The sequence below is a fragment of the Notamacropus eugenii genome, chromosome 5 (genome assembly GCF_028372415.1).
Source record: "Notamacropus eugenii isolate mMacEug1 chromosome 5, mMacEug1.pri_v2, whole genome shotgun sequence".
In the NCBI taxonomy this organism is placed as follows: domain Eukaryota; kingdom Metazoa; phylum Chordata; class Mammalia; order Diprotodontia; family Macropodidae; genus Notamacropus; species Notamacropus eugenii.
Window position 1 is genome coordinate 147,560,281 of NC_092876.1, and position 21,390 is coordinate 147,581,670.

Genomic DNA, 21,390 nt, shown 5'->3' on the forward strand with positions numbered 1-21,390 from the left:
GTTTAGGTGATGTAGAAGCAACTAGAACAATGAAATATTTATTAATAAATTAGTATAGAAGGATTTGTCTTGTCAAAAGAGTGATTAAATGGAAGCAGGAGAGAATAGCTGATAGTTCAGGGGAATTTTGAAGACTGAGATTTCACATTTGAGAATGTTTCCTTTGGATGTCTGGAATTTCAGTGATATAGAAGAAGGGTTTGGTTTTCTTTTGTAAGTGTGGTATGTAGAAGTATGGTTGGGAATTTGAGGAAAGAGAAAAAATTTGGACTGTACCTTCTGAACAACAAAGTGAGAATGGAGTGATAAATTAGAATAGGATTATTGAGACTTCAACTGAGGTTATGTACTACAGATTTGTAGGAGGTGAAATCAATTTTATAGAATTTAGAGAAAAATGACATATAGAGGAGAGGGGAAAAAAGGTAAGAATAAGCATTTATTATATAGAACCTACTATGCATCCAGCATTGTGCTATGTGCTTTACAAATATCTCATTTGATCCTCACGTTAACCCTGCAAGGTAGATGCTATTACTCTCCTCATTTTACGATTGAGGAAACTGAGACAAACAGAAGTTAAGTAACTTTCCCAGGGCCACACAGCTAGTAAGCATCTCAGTCTTCACACCAGAGATGCTAGCCCTCCTTGAACACTCCATACACCCTTTTCAGGGCTGCTCATCCATCTTTGGTGTTCACTTTCACCCAACTCTCACTTGTGGCTCCAAGAAGTTGTAGCTTGCACAGTGGCCACACCCTAGTGTGTGTCTCAGCAGATGGACTAAACCAGATTAAGGGTAACTCACAGGCCTCAAACCTGTTGGTGAATTAGGGGGATGTCTTCCCCAGGTATGTGAAGACTTTTCCTGGTAGAATGAGCAGATGAGAACATTTTGTCTCAACAGCCATGAAGGAAGATGAAAGCAGGTGCTACGTAGCACTTAGAACTTGGTCAGGCATCAGAGATGAAAGGTCATCCACTGCATCCTGGGCTATCACCAGCTGTCTTGACTTTTGTTCTTCCACTGAACTTGGATGACTGGAAGAGAGAGTGAGGCTGATGACTTTGTGTAACTCTCCCTCACTTAAATCCAATTCGCTATCAAGTCAAAACATCATCCCATAATGTCATTGAACAATGAACAAGTATCTGAAGCTGGATTGAACTCAGATCTTCCTTTTTCTTGGCCCGGAATTCTCTACTGTATTATTTAGCTGCTTCAAATAGGGAATATTCTCTAGTAAACATTATATGCTCTTTGTTGCACATGCGATTCTGGGTTAGGAGCTGTGGAGTTTAGTTCCTCCATTTTAGGATTTTCCAGTTTTAAATAGAGATGACATGTACATCCTTGAACCATGGGATCAACATCCCTTTTGGCTTCCGCAAACACAAAAAGTTTTTGTTTCACCACATATAAACAACTATAAGAGATATAAGATTGATAAGTGCCATAACAGATATAAACCTAGGAATTCAAAGGGGAGATGATTTGGGTTATATTTTTATATTTAATGTTGATATCAAAGATGATAATCATTCACTTTTACTACTTTGGGGTTATAATTTGAGAGAGAATGCTGAGTTGCATGGAGTGTGTCAGGTTTGAAATGTGACAGTAATCTTACCATGGGATGTGTTAAAGTGCCTACTGTTTCTAGGAATTTGTGGTTATTATATTCGTTTTTTTTTTTGGAGTAAAACTGTGAGTATGCTTGTTGAAAACTCTTGGGGAACTTTGGATATATTAGTTTTTTGGAACTTGAAGAGTTATCCAAATGTCAGAAACTATATTTTAACTCTTCTTCATAAGTTCCTTCTTAAATATGTTAGCATGGATGTGTAGTTTAGTTTGAATAATGCTATGTGAGTTAGGCAATTTCTTTTACTCCCCTGTGTTAAGGAGTAAATTAAGATAAAATAACTTGTGAGCTACTAACTATCCAAGCAGCATTAAAATATTGGTGAACTTGGGGAGGTCACATGACTTATGTAGCTACCAGAACTCAAATCTACCAGTGGTGTCAAATACTTTATGAACTCTTCAAAAATGGCATGAAGTTTTTTCGTTGTTTCCTGCACTTTCCTTGTATCCATCATGTATAGCTTGAAGAGTACAGGTTTGAACCCTCATAACTATCTGGATTGTGAATATTCATTATTAGTTATTTTTTGCTGATATCCTATAAATGTCCAATAATATTGATTATAAATTAAATTTTACGGAAGATTTTAAGATAATGCTGCTTTTCAACTTTTCAACTCTTCTTTTTTAAACTAGATACAATTCAGAAGATGGACCTAGCCAACTTCTAAGTGAAGATGAGATGAATAAACTTGGAGCCAAGCTTATCAAGGCAGAATTAATGGGAAAAATGGTGAGAGTCTTATTGCTTGCTTTCATAGAGAGTATAAGTTATTATATTATTTCTGTTGATGCTCATAAAACCATACAAGGACTTAGAAGATCATCTAATCTCCCAACCCTTGCCTTTTACAGATGAAGAAATAGAGACCCAGAGAAGTTCATTTACTTGTCCTCAAAAGTCCTAAACAAAGCTGTTCAGTTTGTGAATTTGCTGGAAGGGTTTAATTCCTTATTAAATACTTTTTAAGTGGCATTTAAATTATTCTCCTAATTTACATACGTGTGTGTGTGTGTATGTATGTATGTATGTATAGTCCCTCAGCATTGAAATCTCCATTTCTTGAATACATGTTGATATCATGCTTATCTCTTTTGAAGGAACTTTACATATACACTCACCTTTTAACGATTGATGAATGAAATGCCTTTGGTAGAGCTTTAACCATCTAGGGTCCCAGGGAACATTAGCGTTTCATTTTAAATTCCTGTTTTCTTGCTTTTTAATCAAATTTTATTTTGATGCTGTATAAAAACTGAAACACTCACATATAATCCTCCCTTTTCCTTTCCCTATCCCCCACCCCCAGTATCTGACAACAGGTTAGTAGAATGGCCTCTCCTAAGCTGGAAAGGTTTTAGCTTCACTGTTATTGAAATATAAGTACAAAAAAACCCTTTAAAAACTAAATGGAAGTTATTTTGAGATTACATAAGAAATATAAAATATTCATACCATCATAATAGAAGAGTTCAGTTCTAATTATTATTCTCTCATGCCAAGGAAAAGATTGTGTTTTGCATGCTGTTTGTTTTCTTTATGCCTTATCGTTGGTCATTCTGGACTTTGGAACAGAGTTGAAGATTTTGCAAGAAAAAGAGAACCAACAGAGGCGTTAGTTGAAGTTATCAGTGAGAAGGCAGTCCATTCTGCTTCTGTTAAAAGGAAGTATGTCTTTGTTCATTGAATCACTATGGGAAGGAACACTTTCTATGCTGCCACATAAATCTGTGTAATTTTTTGCTTCATGGTTTCTTGCTTTATATGTCTTTTTATATGAAACTCCTTAGCCAGCTAGAAAAAAAATGAAATAGAATCTAGACTTTGATCTGAAGCCTGTGTAGGTGATAAAGTAGATGATGGTTTAAATATTGTGATGTACTTAAATGATATCATAGTATCCTTAGTATAGTATAGTATCATAGTAACCTTTAGCCCTGTAGCATTTGAAATTTATGACATGTAAGGGAATTACAAAATAGTATCATCCATAAGGTCACTTGGATTTCTCAAAGTGAATATACTTTTATAATTTAATTAGAATTCAAAGTAAAACTACATTTCAGATAATTACGAGAAAATTGTGATTCAGATAGCAGTCATAAACCTATAATATATAAACCCTTATTTTTATTTTTGAAGGACTTAGCAGTACAACTTAAAGCACAGCTTGACAAAGCACGCAAATTAAAAGAAATAAAAATGCGAGAATCAACAAGAAAATCTGAGATGGAGGTAAGAAAAAAATCTTTTTTTGTGGCTTCATTTTGCATATAAGTTACTTTTGGAGGACGGCGCTAAGTTTTCAGTTGGTGATATTTTAGTAATAGTTAATCATTGAACATTTATTAATACATTAGGGGACATGTGTTCTAGATATGACTCCCTCAGTAACTGGAAATGACTTTGGGCAACTCATTTAACCTCTTGAATCTCAGTCTTCTCATCTGTAAAAAGAAGAAACCACTAATGTTTATTTTGTTTTGTGTTTGACTTAGTATTTGCTGAACATGAAAATAATTGCAAGTTTACTGGGTGATACTGTAGCTTCATCCTGATAGATGACTTAAAATTACTTAATAAATGCATTTATTGAGATATTAGATTAATAGCAGCAAAGATGAAGTTGATATTCCTCTCTGGGAATATGCTAGAGTACCATCAGAGATTAAGTTTGCAGGCATCTAGAAGATTGTGGAGAACTGGCTGAAGTTAGTTCTGTGCAAAATTAATCCTGTTTAATGAACCTAATTTATTTTTCCTTTTGATGTGAGAGAAAGGGAGAGAGAGAGAGAGAGAGAGAGAGTTACTGTTATTTTGATATGAAAACTTTTGCTTCCAAAGTTTTGGACATTTTCCCAAAATGTCTGCTAAATTGTCCAAAAAGATCTAGGTACATAAATATTTGTATTAGAGGAATAGATAACTGGTTTTAATGAATGGGTCATCTCTAAAAGATACTTTATGAGTAATTCATTGTCACTGAATAGAGAAAGCTTTTATGATAGACAAGGGAATTTTAGAAGAAAAAAAATACTTACCTCTTTCAAAAACATTTCTGTAACTATTTTTTGTCAAGAATGTTAGCTCAGAGTCAGGAAAACCTGCGTTCAAATCCCACACCTGACAGTCATGTAGCTGTGCAATCATGGATAAGTTACTTAACCTCCTTGACCTTTTGATTTTCTCATCTGCAAAATGGGACTAATGTTAGTAACCTGTAGTAAACCTAAATCTCATCAATTCTTATAAAGACTACAAAATTTTGATAAGAATGACTCTTGCCCTCATGGAACCTACAGTAGAGTCAAGGGATGACATACAAACCTATCTGTCTATATTAATCCATTCATCTATTTATCCGTCTGCCTGTCTGTCATGCTCAATAATACAAGTGCATTAGAAAGGTTCAGAACAACGTTCCAATGTAAGTTACCCAGGGAAGATGATTAGCATCAGAAGGATGAGACTAGGAGGTTCAGCTAGGCTTTAAAGAATAGGTAAAAAACCAACAAATAAAGTAGAAATAGCACATGTTAGGCATAGAGAACAACAAGAGCAAAATGTGGAGGTGAGAAGTTTAGGGTATTTTGGAGATGTATGCGAAGGCCAGTGTGGTTGTAGTATCAGTATTTGAGGAATAGTAGATAATGCTAGAAAGGTAGATGACAGCATTTAAGAGAGTTTTGAATGCCAGATCAGGGTTTTGAATTTTCCTTGCTAGGCAATAGGGAGCCATTTGAAAGATTTTTAAACAGAGGAAAGACATAATTAAATGTCTAGTAGAAGTTGGAAGAATAAATTGAAGGAAGAAAAGTGGTGAGGCAGGAAAACATATTAGGAGGCTATTGGAGTAGTGCATGGTGCAGGTGGGAGACAGTGAAAACTTGTCTTAGGGTAATGATGCTGAGAATCAAGAAGATAGGACTGTTGTCCTTATAGAGTTGGAATTGTATTTTTGGACAAGTGAGAAAGAGGAAATAAAGATAAGTTATAATATAGACAGCTGGATAAAATGGTAGTGCCATTAATAAAAATAGTGACATATGTAGGGAAGGAGCAGTTTTTTTTTTTTTAAGAAAAGATAGTGAGTTTAGCTTTTATATGTGCTGAATTTGAAGTGATTATTGGATATACACTTGGAAATGTCATGTAGGTCATTAGTGTTAATAGCTTATAGTTTGGGAGAGAAGGGCTGGAAATCGTTTCTGTACATGTGATTAAAACATGGACATGAGTGAGTGTATTGGGAAATGAAAGGCAAGTTGAATACCAAACCTTGGGAAATAATCCATTAAGGAACTGAGAAGAGGTTAGGATTGAGTGGAGGAGGAGAGCCAGAAGAGTGGTTTACTATTGATTGCAATATAATTCTGTGTCAAACATTTTCTTGTACTTTTTCTATCCACAATATATTTTAAGTCACTCACAACATATGCTGTGAAATCCACACTTTTGCCAACCAATTTGTGAAGAAAAGATATATATGTTGTGCCACTCTTAATTCTGCCATTTGAATTATATGAGAAATATGTCCAAGCTTTTACACTTCAAAATAATGTTATTTGAAACATCATCACAGTTTTTCAGTTCTTGATTCCTTGCTGCCATTTTTCCTTTGGTCTGATTTTAAAAGTAAAGAAGTGTTTGCAAAAAATTGCTTTCAGAGAAAAATGATGAAAATTCATATACAATGTCTGAAAAGTGCTTTGTCTTTAGTAAATGCTTAATATAAATATATATAAATATATGATATACATATATAGCATATTGTATATAAATATATGGTATATATTATGTATAATATATAAATATATAACATATAGAAGTTTCTCAGGCTTTTTATTTCAGTGCATGTATTTTTACGTTACAATGAAGCTCAGATTTCCTTTCCCTCCTGCCTTCCCATCTTGTATTTATATTAAGATGAAAGATCATGTACATATTTTCATTGCCGTTGTGAAATTATAGTTGCACATTGTGAGGCTTAAGAAAATCCGCAAAATTTACATGAAGCCTTAATCTTATTTTTTAAAAAGTTTTTTAGAACAAAAGAATTCCCAGTCCTATATTTTTTAACTTATCTCTATACCTAATAATAGGGTGAAAGCTTGCAGGAAGAACAAGAGGTGGTCCTTGTCAGAACAGATCATTCTGGAAGGGTATGGCCTGTGAGTGCACCAGGAGTACCATTGGAACCCAAGGAAAGAAGAGGGAAAAAGCAGATGGTAATTTTTAAAAAATTTATTTATTTTGGAGGGGGGAAGGCAAGGCAGTTGGGTTTAAGTGACTTACTCAAGGTCACTCAGCCAGTAAGTATCAAGTATCTGAGGTCACATTTGAACTCAGGTCCTCCTGGCTCCAGGGCTGGTGTTCTATCCACTGCGCCACCTAGCTGCCCCAGATGGTAATTTTAATACAAGACCTTTACTTGTTAGGGCAAAAGTTTGTTCAAGGCTTAAATTTTTCATCAAATTTAATGTGAAATATTTGCTGCCATGGAACTTTTTTTTTTCTTTTTTGAAAGGAAACTTTCAAATGTTTATAACTAGAAATTAGTAAAATAACTGGGTTAATTTAAAGATTTTTTTTTTAAAGATTTTCCCTTTTCTGGTGATTTTCTAGTGGCATCATATAAGTTTAAACCAAAAAATAAAACTACTTAAGGAATTTAAAATTTTTTTTCTCAAAGATGTTTGTTTAAAAATTTAATTACAAACCCTTAACCAGTAGCTTGAATTACTTAAGATTACTAATGGTTATTTTGTGGAGTTATTAAATATATTAAAAAAAACCTTATCTTTTAATCCTTGTCTATTTTAGTTACCTGATTTTTCAGGTATTACAGTGGAGTATTTATAATTAGAATAGTTATGTAATTCTCTACATGATGTAGTGTCTTAATTAATGATATTTACAGACAAGAAGACCAATTAGGCTATTGTAGTAGTCCAGGTATGATGTGATGAGGGCTTCTGTCAGGGTGGTGGCAGTGTCAGAAGAGAGAAGAAGGCATATATGAGAATGTTGGGAAGGTAGTATTGATAGGAACTGACAATTGATTGCATATGGGGAGTGAGAGAAAGGGGATAAAAGTTGAGGATGACAGGTTGCACACGTAGGTGAGTAGGAGGATGATGATACCCTCTTAGAGTCATAGGAAAGTTTGGAAGAAGGGAGGGATTGGGAGGAAAGATAATTAATTCACTTTTGGTTATGTTGAATTTAAGATACCTCTGTGGCCTCCAGTCTGAGATGTTTACAAGGCAGTAGGAGCTATGAGACTGGAGGTCAAGAAAGAAATTAGAGGTGGATAAATATTTCTGAGAATTATCTGCATAGAGGTGTTGATTGATTCCATGGGAGTTGATGAGATCACCAAACAACTAGTGGAAGAAAAGAAGGCTTAGGACAGAACTTTATTAGCAGGTATGACCTAGATGCAGGTCCTATAAAGGAAACTGAGAAGGAATGGTCAGACAGGTGGAAGGTAGAACAAGAGAGACTGCTTTCATGAAAACCTAGAGACGAGAAAGAATGTCAAGGAGAAAATGGTGATTGACAGTGTCAGAGGCTGAATAGGGATCAGGAAGGAAGAAAAAGAGAAATTGAGAAAAGACCATTACACCTGGCAATTAAGAGATCATTGATAATTTTGGAAAGAGCGGCTTCAGTTCAATGATGAGGTAGTTCAAATCCTGCCTCACATACTTACTTGCTGTATGCCTCTAGGCAAGTCACTTATACTTTCTCAGCCTCAGTTTCCTCATCTGTAAAATGGTGATAATAATAACACGTTTCTCACAAGGTTGATGTGAGGATCAAATGAGATAACATGTAAAGAGCTTTGTAAACTTTGAAATTCTATATATAAATGCTAACTATTATTGGTTTATCTCACCACTGTTGTCAGTGACCAATAGAATGATCATAAAGTGGTCCTGGGGTTAGATATAGAAGGAAAAATTTACAGCCATCTTACGTTAAATTAAACTGTTATGTCATCTTTGGATTTTACTTTTATTTCATTATTTTGATATATAAGAAATTCTTGTATTCTCACAAGGTTATTCATTTCATCGTAGGTAACAACGCACATAGATAAGGAGCGAGTCAGATACTTTCATGATGATGATGACTTAAACTTAAAGGATTTGATTAAAAATGAAAAGATGGGAACAGCAGAAGATCAAAATAGGGCTTTCATGAAGATGGCATCTAAGGTAAGCATGTTATTGGCTTTTTTTAGATTCCTGCCCAGATTGTGGATTATTCATCACTTAGTTTGGAGATTCTTCTATTGGTTGACTGTTTCACTATTTTCTGACTCCCTCATAAACAGCTCTATCTACGTAAAAGCAAACACATTTTGGGATTGGTTTTATTGGCATTTGGAAGTATATGAATGTTACTTTCTGCAGAGGAACTAATTCTACCCTTCCATATATTTCATCAAAAATGCTGGTTATAGCATTGCTTTGCCTTATGTCTATCAGTGGACCACAAATAGTAAAGCTCGTGTTCTTTCTGATCTATACCTTTAAGCTTTAGCTCTTGGCAGGTAAACAAGAGGTGGAAGAAAACGTGGATTGAGTCATGCGTTAGGGAGCTTAGGTTGTTGAGATTTTAGTTATTGAAAAAGATGGAAGAATCTTACCAGATTATTATGAAGAATTAACAGTACAATTTTCTTTTTTTGTATTTTCAAGATAAATATTCTTTCTTCGAAGTCTTTACCTAATGCAGACCTCCTAATGATGTGTGGATAGTAAAGCTATAAGACCTGCGGTCAGTGTTTGAGAAAAAAAGGATGAAATGGAGTCCTTTTTGTTCCAGTATGGATTTAAGTTTAGGAACTATTACTTTTGTCAGTTTTATGATTTATTTATATTCATAGATGTGACACCTTAGAATAATTTAAATTTTGTTTATTTCCGGGATGAAAACTGAAGGTGATGTCCAGTAAAACAAGTCTTCTTTGAAGAAAGAATAGAAAAAGATTTAGAGAATCTAGAAATATTGTTGTGGTTTTTTTTTTATTTTAATTTTTCATTTTTAACACAGTTTATAATAGATAAAACAATTCAAACTTTTGGTCAGGTGATACTTCTTTTTAGAGCATTTACAATATGGACCACAAAAGAATTTTTTTTTTTAAACATTAACCAACTGAGACACAAATAATATTTAAGTTGCTAACTTCACAAGCTCTTGACCTAATTGTCTCCACAGTATTGCTAAGAATTAAAGGACCCTAACTTATTGTTGTTGGTCTATAGTCCTATGCCTAATAGCTTAACTTTAGACTTAACCTTGGATGTTCCCCTATCAGCAATCTGTAATTGAATAGATCTGGTATTAAGCTCACAAACCTTTTGACTATAGGAAATTGCCACCAAGGGTCGGGACATTGCAGGGATACAATATCTTCCCAACTTCATGTCATTTCCAGGCAGGATTAGATTATCCACTTGCATTCAGTCAGGCTTAAGGTCTACCACGTGTCAGTGGATAGATTGAGTCAGGAGAATCCTACCTCAGCCCCGGCTGAACAGCTGCTCTCTCACCCTTCCCACGAGATGACCTTTTGCAGTTCATACGAGCATCTCACCAGTTTACTGACATCATGGATTGGAGGCTCAGATCGCTTTTCTTGCTACCCATACCTGGAGTTAGACTCAGCAGAACAGTCACATAATAGTCCCATAGCATCTAAAAAATGGCAAGTTCCAATAACCAGGTTTCAAATATGGTTATAATTTCACTTCAGCTAAGGAACATCTTTTGAGGCAAGTCTTAACTGGCTTACATGCCTTTCTACACATGTTCTAGTTCCTGATTAAATAGCAATCATAAAAATCAAATTTACCATTAAAACCTTAACTTTTCCATCAATGCCAAATTTTACCTGAGGCTACCTTCCTCTAGGAAATTTAGACTGAAATTCTTTTCCCCAAACTAAAGATGTCATTGATTTATTCTCAGTAATTAATTCAGTCAGTTGTTTTAATACTAATTGCTTTTACCTCACTTTGTAACTTGTCCAGTTTTTCTCCCCATCACTCCCCTCCCCTGCTTCCTAATAACTTGCATTCTGATTACTCCTCCCCTCAATGTACCCTCCCTTATGTCACACCCCACCCTTCCCTTATCCCCATCTTCTCTCTTTTCTTGTAAGGCAAGATAAATTTCTGTACCCCATTCCCTGTATTTCTTATTTCCCGATTATATGCAGTAAAAATTCTCAACATTCATTGCTAATACTTTGAATTCCAACTTCTCTCCCTCCTCCCCCCTTCCCCAGCTCCACTGAGAAGGCAGGCAATTCAGTACAGACTAAATATATGTTGTTTTGCAAAAGACTTCCATAATAATCATGTTGTGTAATACTAATTATATTGCCCTCTGTCCTACTCTATCCCCCTTATTCCCCCCCCCCACAATTGACCTTGTCCCTTCTCAAAAGTGTTTATTTCTAGTGACTCCCTTCTCCCATTTGCCCTCCCATCTAATATTCCCCTCACCCCACTTGTCTCCTCCTACTTTCCTGTGGTGTGATACAAATTTTCATATCAAATTTAGTGAGCATGTTATTCCCTCCTTCAGCCACATGTGGAGAGAGTAGCTTCATTTTTCCCCTCTCCACTTCTCCCTTTTCTCCTCCATTGAACAAGATTTTTCTTATCTCTTTTATGAGGTATAGCCTGCTCCATTCCATTTATCCCTTTCTCTTCCCAGTGTTTTCCTCCTTCACCACTTTTTATTTTATTTTATTTTTTTGTGTTGATATCATCTCCTCTGATTCAACACACCCTGTACTGTCTGTATATGTGTGTGTGTGTGTGTGTGTGTGTGTGTGTATATGTACTGTCTCTCCATCTACCCAAACACTGAGAAAAAGATTCAAGAGTTATAAATATTTTCTTTCCATGTAGTAATGTAAACAGTTCAGCTTTAGAGAGTCTTATGATTTATCTTTCTTATTTATCTTTTCATGCTTCTCTTGATTCTTTCCTTGGGAAGTCAAATTTTCTGTACACATCTGGTCTTTTCCTCAATATGAATGACTGAAAGTCCTCTATATCATTGAATGACCATTTATTCCCCTGAAGTATTATACTCAGATTTGCTGGGGAGGTGATTCTTGGTTTCAATCCCAGTTCCTTTGACCTCTGAAATATCCCATTCCAAGGCCTTTGATCCCTTAGTGTTGAAGCTGCCAGATCCTGTGTTATCCTGATTGTATTTCCACAATACTGAAATTGTTTCTTTCTAGCTGCTTGCAGTATTTTCTCCTTGATCTGGGAACTCTGAAATTTGGTCATAATATTCCTAGGAATTTCTCTGTTTGAGTCTCTTTCAGGAGGTGATTGGGGGATTTTTTCAATATTTACGTTGTCCTCTTGTTCTAGAATATCAGGGCAGTTTTCCTTGATAATTTCATGGAAGATAATGTCTAGGCTCTTTTTTTGATCATGGCTTTCAGGTAGTCCCATAATTTTTAAATTGTTTCTCCTAGATCTGTTTTCCAGGTCAGTTGTTATTCCAATGAGACATTTCATATTATCCTCCATTTTTTCAAATTTTTGGTTTTGTTTACTAACTGCTTGGTTTAACTCATAGTCATTCATTTTCCTGAATTCAATTCTCTCTTTCAATGAATTTTTTTGTTCAGTGAGCTTTTGCACCTTCTCCTCCATTTGGCTAATTCTGCTTTTTAAAACCTCCTTCTCCTCATTGGCTTTTTCAACCTCTTTTTCCAATTGATTTAGCCTCTTTTTAAAGCTGTTATTTTTCCTCAGCATTTTTTTGGCTCTCCTTTAGTAAGCTGCTAACTTGTTTTTTAAGGTCTTCTATTGGCTGATCCCAGTTTAAGTTCCCTTTGGAGGCCCTGGAGGCAGAGGCCTTGACTTCCTCTGATAGTATGCCTTGTTCTTCCTGATCCAGAAGGATGGGGGGGGATACCTGTTCCCTAAGAAAGTAACCTTCTGTGGTCTTATTTTTTTTCCCTTTTTTGGGCATTTTCCCAGCCAGTTATTTGACTTCTGAGTTTCCCCTCCACAACTACCTTGCCTCCAGTTCCCCCAGGCCAGCACTGGGGGCTGAGATTCAGATGACCTGCTCCAAAGCCTCAGGGGCTTTAGGCGGGGGTAGGGCTGCTATTCAGTATGAGATTAAGATTAGCTGCTCAGGTAGGGGCAGAGCTGCCACACAGGGGGTTTACAGTGAGACCTTCAACAATGGATGCATGCTACTGCCTGCTTTGGGAGGCCCATCCTATGCTGCCTCTACTGCTGCCTGAGGAGGCCTGAGTTATGGGGACACCCTGTGCCCTTCTTGGCCAGCCAAAAAGACCCTCTCACTGACCTTTGGTGCCTGTGGGTTGAGGAATCTGTGCTGCTGCTGGAGATTCTGTCCCTGCAGATCTGCTGCTCTCGGTGCTATGTGGCCAAGACTGGTCTGGACTCTGCTCCTCATCTGGTGGGACAGACCTTTCCTGTTGGTCTTTCAGGTCACTCTGGAATAGAAATCTCCTCCACTCTGTTGTTCTCTGGCTTCTGCTGCTCTAGAATTTGTTGAGAGTTCTTCTTTACAGGTATTTTATGGGCTGTGGGGTAAGAGCTAGCGTATGTGCGTCTTTCTCCCTTTTTGGAGGTGAATGGTGAATTCTTTCGATGACTCTTTTGCCCTCTAGATCTAGCACTTTTGGACAGTTTGCCTTGATCATTTCTTGGAAGATTTTATCCAGACTTTTTTTCATCATGGCTTTCTGGCAGGCCAATAATTCTTAAACTTTCTCTCCTGGATCTATTTTCCAGGTCAGTTGTTTTTCCAATTAGATATTTTACATTTTCTTTTATCTTTTCATTCTTTAGGTTTTATTTGACTGATTCTTGATATCTCATAGAGTCATTAGTTTCTATTTGCCCAATTCTAATCTTTATCAAATTGTTTTCTTCAGTTAACTTTTGCATCTCCTTTTCCATCTGTCCAATTGTTCCTTTTAAGGAGTTATTTTCTCCAGTTAGTTTTTGTACTTCCTTTTCCATTTGTCCAATTTTCCCAGTTAAGTTTTGTGCTTCCTTTTCCATTTGTCCAATTTTCCTTTTTAAAGAGATGTTCTCATCAGTGAATTCTTCTTTCACACTTTTAAAATCATTGGCCAGTTTGTCTTCTATTTCCTTCTTCAGCTGTTCCCAGAGAGCTCTTTGTGCATGTGAGCAGTTCATGGTCACTTCAGATGGGAATACAGTCTCACGGCTAACCTCTTTGGTATTCGTGTTTTGGTCCTTGTCCCCATAGAAAGAGTCTATGGTTTTTTCACTGTTATTTTGCTTTTTCTTGCTCATGATGATGATTTATGTTGTGGCTTCTGGTTCTTTCAGTTAGAAGCTGCAGAACTTGGTGTTGAGCTGACTGATGTGAAAAAGCTAAGGGCAGGTGCTAATTTTTCTTTTTGTTTTGTGTTTCTCTGTCAGCTCTAGGGCTAGCTTGTTAAGTGTGGGGGAGGGGTGGTCTGGTCAGGGGAGATCTCCTCAGCTGAGCTCAGGCAAGGCAAGCTCAGGGGTTGGTGGTCTTGGCTGCCCTGCTGTCTTCCCATTTCCCTTGGAGTGCTGAGGCATGCCTGGGTCCTAGTGGGAGTTTCCACCTCCCCTGGAGCTCCTCTCCTAGTCCTGAGGCTGGCCTGGGTCCTAGTGCAAGTTTCCACCTCCCCTGGAGCTCCTCTCCTAGCGCTGAGGCAAGCCTGAGTCTTGGTGCAGGTTTCCACCACCCTGGGGCCCCTCTTCTTCCCATTGGCCTCTGCCACAGTAATAGGAATTCCCCTTAGCTATTTTCCTAGCCTCAGGTGTTATGAGACTATTTGCCCCTTCACTGTGTCCACTGATCTGGGATTTTTCTGAGGAAATATTTTATGGTTCTTTTGATGTCATCAAGCAGGGAGGAGAGAGCATTTACCGGTCACTTTGCCATTTTAGCTCCTGGAATTTCTAGTAGGTGACTTACAGACATATGCTCTGTGGGCTGAAAGTCTCAGGAGCTGTTGCAGCTGATCTCTGGGGCTCAGTGGCTGTCACTCTCTTGGCTCTGTTGGTCTCTCACCCTGGGCTGCAACTCCACAGTTCTGCCTACTGCTGCCTCAGATCTCCATGGGCCCTCCTGCTCCGCTGCACTGTGCGCTCTGGGCTCATCCCTATGGAACAGATTCTTCCCTTCAACCTTCCAGTCTGTCCTGGGCTGTGAGTCTTCCACAGTCTGTCTCCTATTGGATTCTGCACCTCCGAAATTTGGTCAGATTCTCTTTTTAGAGGTATCTGAAAGTTTGTCTAAGAGGTTAGGTGAGTAGTTGCTCTCACTCTGCCATCTTAGCTCCTGGGAACTCTTTTATATCACTTAAATTTCTATGACAAATGTTAAATCAGAGTTAATATCTTTACTTTTATTAATTTGATTGTTGATTTTTACCTTTGCTGTATGTAACTAGTTTATGATCTGAGTATGCCAAGATGGCTGACTTTGAAGACTCTTATTCCAGTAATCAGCTACTCATTGCTAAAATATATTTCACTATTATAATAACTAGTTTATGATCTGAGTATGCCAAGATGGCTGACTTTGAAGACTTATTCCAGTAATCAGCTACTCATTGCTAAAATATATTTCACTCTTATAATTAATGACCTAGAATTCTAGGTGAGGTGACTTTCTAGGTAGGGGGGGTAGGTCATGGGGACGTAATTGTGATTGGAAGTTCAGTTAAAAGTTGTTACAATCTTGGGGACAATTCTTTTTCTTCATTTTATCTGGATAATAATAGGCATTCTTCATCTACTTGGTTTTTCTTGTACAGGCTAAACAATGTGAAGATTTATGCATTTCATTTAGGATGATCTGCAGTTTTCTGGAGCTTTATGTTGTCTGCATAGTGTGGTTTGGAGGACTTTTTGTAGGGAAAATTTCTAGAGAATTTTTCTTCTATTTAGACTCAGTTATGGACAGTGATCCACACTTTTGATGAGCCTTTGTCTACTTGGTTTACATCCCAATTGATATTAAAAATCAGTAGTTTATTGGACAAAGATAGAGGTTACAAAGATATACAAGGATAGACGCTCATATGATTTTTGCTTATGAATAGGAGATGAATTTCTCTTTTTAAAGAGCTTATTTATATATTTATAGTTTTCAGCATTCACTTTTACAGGATTGTGAGAGTTTTTTTACCCCTTCTGTCCCTTCCTGCCTACCCAAGATGGTATGCAGTCTGATATACGCTATACATGTATGATCATATTAAACATATTTCTTACAGTAGTCATGTTATAAAGAAGAGTCAGAACCAAAGGGAAAAACCATGAGAAAGAAAACACACAAAAATCAGACTCCATAGTTCTTTCTCTGGATGTACATAGCATTTTCCATCATGACTCTTGGAATTGTCTTAAGTCATTGCATTGCTCAGAAGAGTTAAGTCAAACTAAGTCAGTCAGGGAGATGAATCTCTTAATGTAGCATTTTGTTATACTGAAATAAAGTGCTTTTTTTATACTCAACAGACAGGTGGGATCTTGTAGTTTCTATACCTTTTTGGCTGTTGTGTTACTGTAATAGTGTGATCTCTTGTAGAATGTAATTTATGAAAGTAAGCCTACTTCAGAGGTTGCCCTCAGTGCATATGCATACCATTATCATTAAAATTTTGTCAGTATGAGAAAGCAGACATGTAGGTCAGTAGTTACTGATTTTTTCTTGGTTGATTTTTTTGTGGTAATACATTCTGAAATTTTTCCTCAGCTTTTAGTGTCCTCCTTTTTCGACCTTGGGCAAGTCACTTAACCCCAATTGCTGCCTCATCCTGGGTCATCTCCAGTCATTCTGATTAATATTTAGTCAGTGGATTCAGATGGCTCTGGAGGAGAAGTGAGGCTGATGACCTGCACAGCTCTCCCTCACTCAAAACAAAGTCAAGTGCAAGTCATGTCATTTTTCTGATGGCATGGTCTTCTTCAATAACGAAGGACTAACACACACACACCTTGAGAATCAACTTCTTAGCACCCTCAACATTGTACCATCCCTAGCATGGACCACTTCTCTATGTAATTGGTCTCTTCCAGCTACTTGTACCATTTTTGTTTTCTTTAGAGCCTTTTTCACTTCTTTGTGCAGCTAATCTAAGATTATATTGTTAGAGTCCACTGTGGAAGAACAGCTGTTTCTGATGATCAAGAGTTAATTGAAAAAAAATCTTTTCAAGTCTTTCCCATTTGTTACCTACTGTCTTATGTCCTATTTTATCATTAAATGGGATTTTGTTCCTGCTTACTCAGTAAACTCTTTGTGTTTTTTTTTCCCACTGTTTCTCACAATTTTATGAGGTCATAATGTTCTTACTCTTTAACCATCCTTCTCCATAAACGAGTTTATACTCTTAACCAACAGTTGACCTTTGATGCTTTATCTCACCACTTGGGCAAGGATCAAGAATTTGCTGACCAAAGCAGTTATTAGGATCTTTTGATCTTCATGTTGAAATATGGTAATTTGGGTTTTTTTTGTTAATATTTGATGCTCAGCATGGCCATCACTTTTTGATTCTTCTTGAAGAAAGTTTTCATGACATGTACTAGGAGACATGAGTAGTCTGTAAGCCTTTTTGGCTTCTTTCATTTTTAAATCCTAAACCACATTTTCCCCTGTTGTTCCCAATGTCCACTTTTGTAGTAAAGTTGCTGATTAACAATCCATATATTGACTTGTTTTAGAGAATTCTGTTAAGTTTATCACAGAATTTCTTTCAACTTTGTGACTATAGGCAGCCACTGAAGAGTTCTGTGCAGCAGGTGACATGGTCAATCTTGTGCTATAAGAATATTTTTTTGGTAGCTTTATGGATCACTGATCTGAGAAGTAGTAAAGCTAGTGAGATTAATTAGGAGATTATTTTAATCCTGGCTAGAGGTGATGAGGGCCTGAATTAGGCTGGTGGTTTTTTGGGTGGAGAAAAATTGATAGATGAATTGAAAAAACTTGACAGTTGATAGGGAGGATAGTAGTGCTCCCCACAGAAATGAGAAAGTTTGAACAATTTGGAAGTTCAGTTTCATTTCAGATGTTTTGAATTTGAGATGGGTATGATCAGAAGGCAGTAAGAAATGCAGGACTGTTTTAGGAGAGGTATTTGGTCTTATTGTGTAGTTTGGAGAGTCCTTTAGCTAGAGATGAAGATTGATTCTTTTGTAGTTGACAAGACCACTAAGGGAGAGAGAGAAAAGAGGGTTCAGCTTAGAAATGTTGGGGACACCTGTGTTGGGGTAAGAGATGACTGATGATCCAGAAAAGTAGTCCAAGTTGGAGTAGGGATTAGGGATTAGGAAGAGAACCAGGAGAGACCACCTTCATGGAAATCAAGGGAGGAGATGATTTCCAGGGGAATTCTCTGATCTCTCTACCTCTAGTCTTTCTGTACCTAGAATTTTTTCTATACACAGCTGCTATAATATTATTATAATATTTGGAATTCTGGTTAAAATGGCAGCATGAAAGGTCTTAGCAAATGAGTAAGGCCTGGTCATGTATGTAGGCAGCAGGGAGCAGCCAATAGGAGAATATTGAAGGGGTAATGAGATAGCTGGGAATGATAGAGGTATAATTTAAAGATGGGATGGAATGAGATTGCTTGTGCATGTAGAAAGATCTGCCTTAGCAAAAATTCTACTTTTTCATGTGAAATGGGTGCAGGAAGAGATCAGTGGCTGAAGGTATCTGAGTGATGTTAGATGAAGAGGAAAGAAGAAGGAGATCTTGGCAAAGTCCTTAATTGTGTGTGTGTGTGTGTGTGTGTGTGTGTGTATCTGTGAAATATGAGCTTAAGTTGTTAACTGAGAAGATGGGGGAAGGTTAAGCCATAGGAGGCCTAAGGAAGGGTGAAAAAATTTGGAAAAGCCACTGTGGTGAGTGGGTTAGTGATTCAGTTTGAGAGATTTAAAAAAGATTACCTTCATGCAGTGAGCACCCAGTTGAGATTATGTGATATAAATTTGTAGTGGATACAGGACTCTGTCTTTGTTCAGTATCGTGATTACGAGCAAAGGTATCAGATGGTGGGAGTAAACCAGATAAGTAGTAAGAGAAGAGAAAAGAGATCAGTATAGAGTTGCTTGACCAAGGGGTTAGGATGGGGAAGAGAGGAGAGTGTAGCCATTCCAGTGACTGTGACATTGAGAAAGAACTGCGGAGTTGAGGAATTAGTGGTCTTGAGAAGGATAAAGAGCTGAGTTAGTGTAAAGGGTGTGTTAAAGCCAGTTTGAAGTAGCTTTTGTGAGCAGTTGTTAAGTTTTTAGCATGAGCTTTCACATCTTGAAAATTGATAAATGTTATAAATCAGGGCTATTTTGTTGATTGTTTAGATGTAAAGAAGTTGATGCAGAAAATGAGCAGTGTGCACTGTTAATAATAGATATAACTTAAAAGTGTGTTGTGTGCGTGTTTGGTTTTTTTTTTTCTGGAGTGTCAGTTGTTGAACATTTACCAGCACTTTTTGAGTTAGAACAAAAGAAAATGTCAGTACTAATTGTTAAAAGCAATGGACTTGGAATATAAATTGAGCAGAGATAATAGTCATTACGCTCCCTGAGAACCGTGACCAAACAAAAGGCCTTAATGCCATATTTCAGGAAATCATTAAAAAAAAACCCTGTCCAGATCTACTAGAACCAGAAGGCAAAATAAAAATAGAATATACTTAGTATTTCTAGAAAGAAGCCCCAAACTGAAAACATCCGGGAAAATTATAGCCAAATTCCAGAGTTTTCAAGTCGATAGAAAAAAATATTGCAACTGCCAGAAGTAGTTCAAATATGAAGGACCTACAGTTAGGATCCCATAAGTCTTGGCATAAGCAGTGTGAGAGAAAATCTTAGAATATGTTATTTTGAAAGAAAAAGTTAAAGCTTACAACCAGAGTACTTCACTGCAAAACTTAATATAATCTTACGGAGAAGTGGGAGTGGAATGGACTTTTAATAGAAGAAAAGACTTTTAAGCAGTCTTGAAAAGGTCATACTGAGTAGAAACTTTAAAATGCAAACACAGGCATTGGAGAGGAATTAGGAAAAGTAAATACATCTGAGTAACTGGTAAGGCCTTGTTAAATGATGATGTATTCACATTCTTATTTGAGGAGAAGCAATAAGTATCCCATCAGGATCCTAATATATTCAGGGTTCATTGAGGCAGATAAATAAGACACAAGCAAAGGTTCTGGGTGTGGGTTTGATTGGTTGGCTCTAGGAAAGTAAAGGGAGAAAAACAAGTATACTGGGGAAAGAATTAATTGAATTTTATTTCAGTTGAATCAATTCAAGTAAAAATTCATTTCAATCATGATATGGAAATTATTTCTGCTATGCTGAACTCCCATAGTGCTTTTTATACCTCTAAAATATTTGTAACTTTTTGCTTTGTATTAGTTATCTGTGTGCATGTTATATGTTTCCCTTTGAATTGTAAGTTTCTTGAGATTATTGTCCATGTGTTGTCCATTTTTCTATGTCCCATAGTGCCTTAGGAAAAGAAAGGTTTTTGGTAAATGTTTTTTTAAGGTAAACGTTTTTAATATGATATAATATCAGTTTGGTATTGCCAGTCATATTCTGCTTGACTTTATGTCTTTATATAGCATGCTTCACTATGTTGACTTGGAAGCACATACTTTACATACATACATAGTCATTGTACCACATGCCCTTTACTGTTTATATAATGTCAGCTGGACCAGAATCAGCCCCTAACCTGTGGGTGGCTGTAGACACCCAAAGCAGCTCAGAGACAGGAGAGTTAGGACACAAGCAGAAGTTTAATTTCAAAATGAGGAAACGCTTGCAAGTGGAAGGCTTCCTTAAGAGGAGGGCTTAACATGCTAGGACAAGGCAGTGCTTTATACACATAAAACCCACAAGTGGGCTGGACCATGATGTAATCATTCTTATGTCTTGAGTAGTAGTTCCCATGGCAGGCTCATATGTGGACAATACCTGTGTTCGTGTGTCCTGTGGGAACAGTCTCCAAGTTGATTGCCTCACAGTGGGATACAGAACCAATTAGCATGGTGGAAACAGGAGTGCAGTACCTGGTTTGGTTCACTTAGCTGTTATAAGAAACAGGGATTGTGAGAATATAAGGGAGTGTGATGGATGTGCCTGGGAAATAGGGGGTCCCTGGGAAATAGGGGGAGCTCAAATACATCTAAATAGTTATTGATTAATATTGAACATAAATCCCTTAGTGATAATGTGGTGCTGATCAAAGCAATACACTTTGTCAGAGGGTGAGATCATCCAGAGCACAAAGGATTGTTGTTATGACAAACTCAGGGCATAGCCTGCTTGCTGCACCTTAGCTCTGAGAAAGAGTGTCTCCAAATACCTTGACAGTAGTTTAGGGAGAATGATTTCTATTTCCTTTGTTGTTATTTATTCATTTTCAATTGGGTCTGATTCTTTGTAATCCCATCTGGGATTTTCATGAAGTGGTTTGCCATTTCCTTCTTCACCTCATTTTACAGATAAGGAAACAGAGACAAACAGGTTGAAGTGACTTACCCGTGGTCACACAGCTAGTAAGTAAATATCTGAGACCAGATTTGAGCTCATGAAGAGGAGTCTTCCTGACTCCAGACTTGAGTGCTCTACCTACTATACTATTTAGTTATGTTAGTTTCAAGGTACTGTGTTACTTTGA

At 37.0% G+C, this 21,390-nt stretch overlaps 1 protein-coding gene across 2 annotated transcripts in view; it reads left to right on the forward strand.

The window, feature by feature from the left end:
- The window catches only part of CWF19L2 (CWF19 like cell cycle control factor 2), a 127,349-nt gene that overhangs the window by 55,903 nt on the left and 50,056 nt on the right, over nt 1-21,390 (forward strand). For both annotated transcript variants that reach the window (XM_072611210.1, XM_072611209.1), the window contains exons 9-12: nt 2,286-2,382; nt 3,793-3,885; nt 6,753-6,878; nt 8,736-8,873. In XM_072611210.1, the coding sequence (XP_072467311.1) occupies nt 2,286-2,382; nt 3,793-3,885; nt 6,753-6,878; nt 8,736-8,873 (454 nt within the window). The remainder of the gene's footprint in view (nt 1-2,285; nt 2,383-3,792; nt 3,886-6,752; nt 6,879-8,735; nt 8,874-21,390) is intronic.